This window comes from Myotis daubentonii, chromosome 9 (assembly GCF_963259705.1).
Source record: "Myotis daubentonii chromosome 9, mMyoDau2.1, whole genome shotgun sequence".
In the NCBI taxonomy this organism is placed as follows: domain Eukaryota; kingdom Metazoa; phylum Chordata; class Mammalia; order Chiroptera; family Vespertilionidae; genus Myotis; species Myotis daubentonii.
The window spans coordinates 50468979-50477668 of NC_081848.1; the positions used below are offsets into that span (position 1 = coordinate 50468979).

Here is an 8690-nt window from a genome sequence, read left to right on the forward strand (position 1 = left end):
ATAGAATAACTCATGCCCTTTAAGCATAAACAACAAAAAAGGATTGTGTTTCAATCCCACACAAAGTTATTTTAAGAAAAAACAAGAAGAAGAATGAGCAGAATAATGTCCTTACAGACAATGAAATATGCCAGAAATAAAGAGTAAAAATGCAAAGAAGAAAAGAAAGAAAAGCCCAGGCACAGATGGCTGCCCTGGTGAAATTTATCAAAACATTTGAAAGAAATAATGTCAATCTTACAAAAACTTTTTAAAAAAATAGAGGAAGAAGAAATACTTCCAAACTCATTTTATGAGACCAGAATAACATTGGCACCAAAACCTTATAAAGATACCAGACATTACAGATTAATATCCCCCATGAATAAAGATATAAAAACCTTGAAAATATGCAACTAAGATCAACGATATATAAAAAATGACAAGACTTTATAACCAACTAGGATTTATCTCAGACATGCAAGGTTGGCTTAACTTTCAAAAAGCAATTAACATTACTATATTAACAGGAAAAAAAGGAGAAAAATCACATGATTGTTTAGTAAATGCAGAAAAATCCTTTCACAGAATTCAATACATATTCATGATTAAGAGGGGGGGAAACCCTCTCAGCAACTACGAATAAAAAAGGAATTCCTTAATCCCCATGTTAGTACAGGTCTTCTAAAAAGCAGATAATAAGGCAGGATTAAACATGCAAGAAATTTATTAGAGGACAATATTGTGAGAGGAAATGAGGAGAAGGCCTAGAAGAGAATGAGAGACTTGTCAGATCCTGATACAAATCTGGTGAAGGAGTGGGGGAAGAAGGCAGGTGACGTAGAAGCATCTGAAACCTCAGTGAAGCTTTTAGAGAGTTAGGCAAAGCCATCAAGGAGTCCTCAGGCCACAGTCACGGCCCCCCAGAGGAATCCTACATCTCCTAGGCATTGGCTGGGAGAAGTCTTTGGGAATCGACTTCAGCACAAAGTGATGGATTTCAGAATGCAGCTGTTGGGCTCTCTGTCTTTAAGCTTCCCACGCTTGGAAATCTGAAAAATGCATTTTCATAGCTACCAAATGGTTAGAGGGTATCTATGAAAAAAACTAAAATTAATCTCAGCCTTCATGGTAAAACCTGGGACACTTTTCTCTAAGATCCAGAATGAGTTGAGGCTGTCTATTCTTACCATTTCTATTCTGCATTGTATTGAAAGTCCTAACCAATGCAAAAAAAGCAAGAAAAGAGTATAAAGATTGGAAAGGAGAAGTAAATGATTGTATAGATAAGATATCTATCAAAAATATACTAATTAATACAGTAATTTAACAAAATTTCAGGATACAACATACAAATAAGTAATTGCATTTCTATACACTAGTCCCAAACAATTAGAAATTTGGGAAAATACCATTTACAATATCATCAAAAAAAAATCTAGGCATAAAGTTAACAAAATATATGCAAGCCCCCCATACTGAACACCAGAAAACATTTCTGGGAAGTTAAAGAAGACTTAGTAGATATATGGAGAGACATAACATGCTCTTGGATTGGAAGGTTCCATATTATTAAAATGTCAATTATCTCAACATTGATCTATAGATCCAATACAATCCTGTTATGAGCTCAGCTGTGTCCCTTTAAATTCATATGTTGAAGCCCTAACCCCCAGTACACCTCAGGAAGTGACTATCTAGCAGGGCCTTTGAAGAGGTGATTAAGTTAAAATAAAGCTGTTGGGTGAACCCTAATCCAATTTGACTGATGTTCTTATATAAAGAGGAAATTTGGACACACAAAGACACCAAGGATGCCCACCCACAGAGCTAAGACAATGTGAAGACCCAACATGCAGCTAGCCATCTGCAAGCCAAGAAAAAACTAAACTCACTGACACCATGATCTTGGACTTCTAGCCTCCAGAACTGTGAGAATGACTAAAAATTAAAAGCTTGATAATACTATTTGTCAATGAGGATATAGAGCAATTACATTTTTGGTGGATTGTTAATGGTATAACACTTTGGAAAAATAATTGTCTGTTCTTTTTTGTACATTTTTGTTTCCTTATTTTTTAAAAAATTTTTAATTGAGATGTAATTGATATAACATTATATTAGTGTACAACATAATTATTTGACATTTTCATATATTGTGAAATGACCACCACAGTAAGTCATCTAGTTAACATGTCACCATGCATAGTTACAATTATTTTTCCTTGTGATGAGAACTTTTAAGATCTACTCTCTTAGCAACTTTAAAATATACAATACAATCTTATCATCTACAGCATGCTGTACATTACATTCCAGGAATTATTTATTTTTTAACTAGAAGTTTGTACTTTTTGACCACCTTTACTCACTTCACTCCCTGCCACCAATCTGTTCTCTGTAGTTCAGAGTTCACAGTTTTTGATTGTTTGTTTGTTTTAGATATAAGTGAAATCATATGGAATTTAACATTCCCTTCTTTAACTTAGCATAATGCCCTCAAGGTCCATTCATGTTGCAAATGGCAAGATTTCTATATTTTTTATGATAGAATAGAATGTCACCATTTTGCAAACACATGAAATCATGAATCTGGAAAATGATTATCAATGGCTGTTATATCACAAAGAGACAACCAGTCAATATGTACTGAGTGATAGGAGCACAGGACAATGCCTACAATGTAGACCTACAGATAAACAAACAAACCTGAATCAGACCAAGTCACTAGATCTTGCTGCCATTTTATAGGAAATATAGGGGACAAAGAGCCAGGGAGCTGACACCACAGGGATGCAGTCCCATCTAAAAACTACCTGGTCTCTCCAACAAATGGATGGAAGCAGATAACAAGAGAGTTGGGGATCTATCAGCTGAAGAGACTAAGAGAAATATCAACCACTTGCCATGTGTGAATGTCATTTAGATTCCACTGGGGGAAAATACGAAAACAATTGTGGAAATTTGAACATTGACTAAAAAAATCTATTAACTGCAGATAACCCACCCAAAAATGTATGTTTTCTTTTTGTCACTTTAGGCAGCCTCACTTTTGCGGGGGCTGGATTCGCTCCTAAACAAACGCTCCTCTCAGTGTGGCAAACCAACAGAACTCTTCGTCTGAACAGGCTGCCAAGTCTTGACGCTGGACACTGGCCGCCCAGGCCACCATCCCAGGCTAGAACAGCTGCTCCTAAATGCTGGTCTAAGGCACTCTGCCAACCCATAATCAGGCAGTAGGCACCCAGCTGGCACGTCCAGTAACATATTTCAGACACTCAGGTAGCTCAATCACCTCTCCTACCAAGAAGTCCCCTCTGACCTGTCCTGCCCATGGGTTTCTACACACACACACACACACACACACACACACACACACACACACACACACACAGTAACTAGTAGTGTCTTATAAGAATAAGCACCAGTGCTTGTTTCAGTAGCACATATCCTAACCTTGGAATGATACAAAAAAGATTAGCATGGCCCCTGGGCAAAGATGACATGAAAATTCATGAAGTATTCCATATTTAAAATGTAAAAAAAAAGAATAGGCACCATATGTCCACCTATCACCTGCTGTGTCAGGACTGCATTCAAACCGCACAATGACCCTGGAAGGAGATATTATTATCCCATTTTACAGATGAGGAAACGGAGACGAAGCTTTAAGTAACAACGAAAACCACATACACTGTAGTTGGTAAACAGCAGAGCTGGGATTTAAAATCAGGTCTATCTGCTTGCAAAGCACGTTTATTTAATCACTACACCGAATTGCCTTCTTTAGCAGCAAAGAGGCTATTCAGGCGGTGCCATCGGGCGTCCCGGACCTGTCTCTTGCTTCAACAGTGTTTGGACAGAACAGACCCAGGGACCCCCTTCTCCCAGCCTCCAGCCACTCTCCTGCATCTTATCGAGTCATCACCTTCACACGGGACGAGCCAACACACCGGTGTTCTTTTTCTACCTTAACTCCTTATTGCTGAACAACCGTGAGCTCCCAAATTCGTCAGAATTATTCCACTGAGGTGGAGGCTGCGGTCAACCTCTCCGTCAACCTGCACCCGTGGGCCTCCCACACCTACCACTCTCTGGGCTTCTATTTCCACCATGACAATGTGGCTATCGAGGTTGTGGGCCAATTCTTCCCTGAGTTGGCGGAGAAGAAGCTTGAGGGTGGCCTCATTCTCTTCCAGGATGTGCTGAAGCCTTCCCAAGGGGGGGGGGGGGGCGGGGGGAGGCGGGCAGGCCAACTCAGGACGCCATGGAAGCTGCCCTGGCCTTGGAGAGGAACCTGAACCAGGCCCTTTTGGAGCTGCATGCCCTGGGTTCTGCCCACACAGACCCTCATCTCTGTGACTTCCTGGAGAAGCACTTCCTGGATGAGGAGGTGAAACTCATCAAGAAGATGGGCAACCAGCCAACTAACAGGCCCCAGGCTGGGCTGGGTGAGTATCTCTTCAAAGGGTTCACCGTCAAGCACGACTTGGAGCCTTTGGAGCCCAGAGGCCTTTGAGGGGCCCCTCTGCATTCCCCTGGTGTCTGGCTTTTACCTGAGCCTCTTTCCGAAACTACTAGCCATTCTTTTAACCACCCTGAAGCCCTCTCCCATGCGTTGGACCAAATGAAACAATAAAGCTATTTTGCAGTAAACAAACAAACAAAACCCACAGGAACTGAGAAATTCAGCCCCTTCCACATCTTCGTTATGCCCCAATGTTGGGCATGTCCTCTGCTCCACGTAGTGGAGGGGCTGAAGGATGCATTCCACTGGGCCTGGAAGGATATAAACACATCTGGAAGGAGGCTGCTTTGAGCAAACCACACTCCCCCCAGAGTATGGACAGGATTAGGTGACTATAAATAATCATAAGAGTGTGAAGAGATGCTCTCTCCTGGGGCTCCCTTTGCAAGGGTTGATGGTAATTGATGAGGCTACAGGGACATGCCAATCCTCCTGCCCTCCGAACCAGGTGGAGTTATTTACAGAAATGTCACTTTCCCAGCCCTTCCTCCCTATGTCTGTCTGAGGCTTGGAGAGAAGCAAATATCAATTTACTGTGGCCCCGGTCACAGGCAATGATCCACCTGTACACCCCACTGTCTGCAAAATAGGCTCAGGCTCCTGCTCTGGCTGAGAATTGCTTCCTCTTTGGAAATTTGGAGAGAGAGAGAAAGATTTGCCCCCTATCCAGGCAAAGAGAGATCAAGTGACCTTCCTGGAACCATATCACAAACCACCACGTCAATAAAATCTAGAGTCTCCACATTGCTACCTCATAGTGGGGGAAATAAATTGGCCGCCAGACCAGAAGCCAGAAATGTGTATACTGACCCCAGATGGGCCGTCTGTTAGCAATCGATATCTGAGTTCCAGTTTCCACATCTGTAAAATGGAAGCTAGCCCTAGCTGGTTTGGCTCAGTGGATAGAGGGTCGGCCTGCGGACTGAAGGGCCCCAGGTTTGATTCCAGTCAAGGTCACATGCCCGGGTTGCAGGCTTGATCCCTGCCGGAGACCAATTCCAGAATGACAGCAGGGCTGAATCTGGGAATGGCTGATGGCATTTCCCCAAACCTGAAAAGGGATGATTGCTTGGCTGCCAGACAGCTAAAGAGCATCTTAATCTACATGTTATTGCCTCCTACTGGCCAAACACCTGAACAGCCGTAGGCTAATTCCCCCATTCTGACAAGGCTTGTGTATATACCCTTTGAAGTATATATCTCTGCCTCGCCTCAGGACAAGTTGTATTAATAAAAAGCATGGGGTCCTGAGATGAGGAGACCTTAAACCTTAGAACTTAGATCTTAGTTTCCTTTAAGGTAAGCTCCTTTGACCCCCAAATGCCTTTCAAAATTATGTTTCGTCTCTGGACTCCTATTTAATCTATGCACAGCCTTCTCCAGATTGCTGAACCCTTCTTAATGCTGGAACAAGAACCCTGTCAGATCCCCAGTGTGGGGCATGCAGGAGGCAGCCAATCAATGATTCCCTCTCATCATTGATGTTTCTAACTCTCTCTCCATCTCCCTTCCTCTCTGAAATCAATAAAAATATATTTTAAATAAATAGATAGATAGATAGATAGATAAAATGGAAGCTAGTCTTCCATCACAAGCTAGACACAGTTTTGAAAAGCATAAATTAGTGATGGAGTTAAATGATCAGTATCATGTAAGAGATTGTCATTATTATTGCCATGATTACAATGCAGTCCTAAACACCACTATTAGGGGGGCCCCTGATACGTCTCAGAAAACACCTTACAATTGCACTGCCAGCACTCACATGGCCTTGCTGGGCAGTGGCAAGAGCCAAGTCGAAATGCAGCCTACCGGTTTGATTTCTCTGGGCATCTGAATAGTGAGTAAGATTCTTTTGTTCTAACAACGTTTATGTATGTAAAAAAAAAACCCACAATTTTGCAACTAACTAAAACATTTAGAAATCAGAGAGCCCAGCTACATTACAAGGTTGCTCAAGTTGGACCTCAACCAGTAATGGATGGGAAATTCTCATATTCCTTCCTTGCTGAGGAAAGACCACACAGAAGGCTCCTCACAGCCAAGATGTCTGAGCTGACTATGCAGAGGCCAGAGGGAGTGAAAGACTAATAAGCAACAAGACCCCTCTGCCTGATATTCAGGCTTCTTCTGGGGGCTCTATGAGGACCCTTCTGCCCACAGCACCCTTGTGCAGTAGATCTCCTGGGTGCTACCACCCTTTGTAGCTCCCACGGTGACCTCTTCTAGGCCTATAAAATAGGTAACTTGGCCTATAAGCAACAGAACTGGGATTTGAATCCGGGTCCATCTACTTCCAAAGGACCATAGCATCCTCCGGGTCTATAGCTAGTTCCCATAGCAGGGGAGTCCAGTCAGAATCAACAGTTCTTCATGTCAAAAGGAACTATATTTTATTTCCTTTCCACAGACATCTCTTCCACCCAGCTTGCCCTTCGTGCTCCCATGGGGTGGGCTTGTACTCAGAAAGTATAGCCCTAAGGGTGCCCCATCTAAAGAGGACAATAGGCTGGACTGCCCAGGGTAGTGGCCCTCTTAGTCAGGAGGGAGCCTCCTTCCTTTCCTCAGAAGTTCCAAGGACCCTCCCACCAAAAACAAAACAAAACAAAAAAATCAATTGAAATCACATACAAAAAAAGCAACTTAGTTTTATTTCTTTCCTTAGAAAAAGATGTTTTTAAAAAAGTTGTACTTGTCTGATTTTGTATTAGGAAGAAGCATAAACAATGATTGCATAAGTCATAATAATGGGTAACATTCTCGAACACTCTTATTTGTGTCACAATTTATGTCGAATGGTTTACCTGAATTATCTCAAATGATTGAACAAGATTTTTTATCGCTATTTTACAGATGAGAGACTGTCTCAGAGTAGTTTATCTGAGACCACACAGTAGAGAGGCCACTGGATTCAACACTCAGGGATCTATTCCCAGCTAACGCCCCTGTGGAACCTGGAGCCCACATTGGCTACCCAGGCTCCAGGCTTTCTTCTACAGAACCTCTCAATATCCTTTAAGAATTTCATTTTCTTGGATAAACAAAATGTGATATATCCACACTATAAAATAGTATTCAGCCATTAGTAGGAATAAAGTACCTATACATGCTACATGGATAAATTGAAGACATTATACTCAATGAAGTCAGACAAAAAAACAAAAACATAGATACTTCATAACTCTGCTTACATGAGAGATCTAGAATAGGCAAATTCACAGAGACAGAAAGTAGGAATCATGTTACCCAGGGCTGGGGAAAGAGAAGAATGGAAAGTTGGTGCTTCATGGGTACAGAGTTTCTGCCTAAGTTGATGAAAAAGTTTTGGAAATATTGGTGATGGTGGCACAAAATTGTGAATGTCATTAATGCCATTGAAGTGTAAATTTAAAAATAGTTAAAATTGCAAATGTATGTTATATGCATTTATTTGTTTTCATGTTATAAAAACTTTCTTTAAAAAATCCCTTTTCTATTTAACTTTTCTTTCCTCTTAACAAAAAAACTGATTTTTGTTATTTGCAACTCAGAACCTGCCTAACCTGCCATCTAAGCTGGGACTTAAGCTTAGATTTTCAACCTTTTCCATTTCATGGCACATAAACGAATACTAAAATTCTGTGGCACACCAAACAATATATGTTTTTGCTGATCTGACCAAAAAAAAGTTATAATTTTCATTCACTCACACTGGACAGCTATTGTTGTGTTGGCTGTTGTCATTTTTTTATTTGACAATCAAAGGGAAAAGAGGTCAGTGCCTCTGACCAAATAGTCAGGTACCGCACGTTTTAAAAATTCTTGCAGCACACGGGTTGAAAATCGCTGCTCTTGGTCACAGCAATAATGACCCCAAGGCACCCCGAAAACATGCAAACCAAACAAATGAACAAAAGCTCGAGAGTAAACAATCATTTGCCTATTACAGACTAGATTTGGGAAAGTAATTTAATCTATAAATGATTTTTAAGAAGGAAGCACATCTGGCCCAAAGGAAAGAGACAGGTGGAGTTTAATTCTTTCTTCGGACCCAGCCCGGCACCACTCCCCTCCTACAGCAGTGGCTCTCCCTCACCTGCTGCATGACAGACACCGGGTCCCACCACCAGGCATTCTAATTCAATCACTGAAGGTATTGCCTGGACACAGTGAGGTCTGGATGCTGCCCAGGGCTGGTGTCACT

General features: G+C 41.6%; 1 protein-coding gene and 1 non-coding gene across 2 annotated transcripts; both read left to right on the forward strand.

Annotated features, from left to right (window-relative positions):
* Window positions 1–3406: 3406 nt before the first annotated feature.
* On the forward strand, window positions 3407–3513 carry LOC132242367 (U6 spliceosomal RNA). Its single transcript, XR_009454572.1, has one exon. It is a non-coding gene; the product is annotated as a U6 spliceosomal RNA (small nuclear RNA).
* A 726-nt stretch (window positions 3514–4239) lies between these two features.
* Window positions 4240–4596, forward strand: LOC132242209 (ferritin light chain-like). Its single transcript, XM_059711119.1, has one exon. The coding sequence runs from the start codon at window positions 4247–4249 to the stop codon at window positions 4496–4498; it is 252 nt and encodes an 83-aa protein (XP_059567102.1). The 5' UTR covers window positions 4240–4246; the 3' UTR covers window positions 4499–4596.
* Window positions 4597–8690: the final 4094 nt, after the last annotated feature.

Coding starts and splice junctions, on each gene's coding strand:
- LOC132242209 (XM_059711119.1), top strand. CDS start 4,247: ATGGAAGCTGCCCTGGCCTTGGAGAGGAACCTGAACCAGGCCCTTTTG.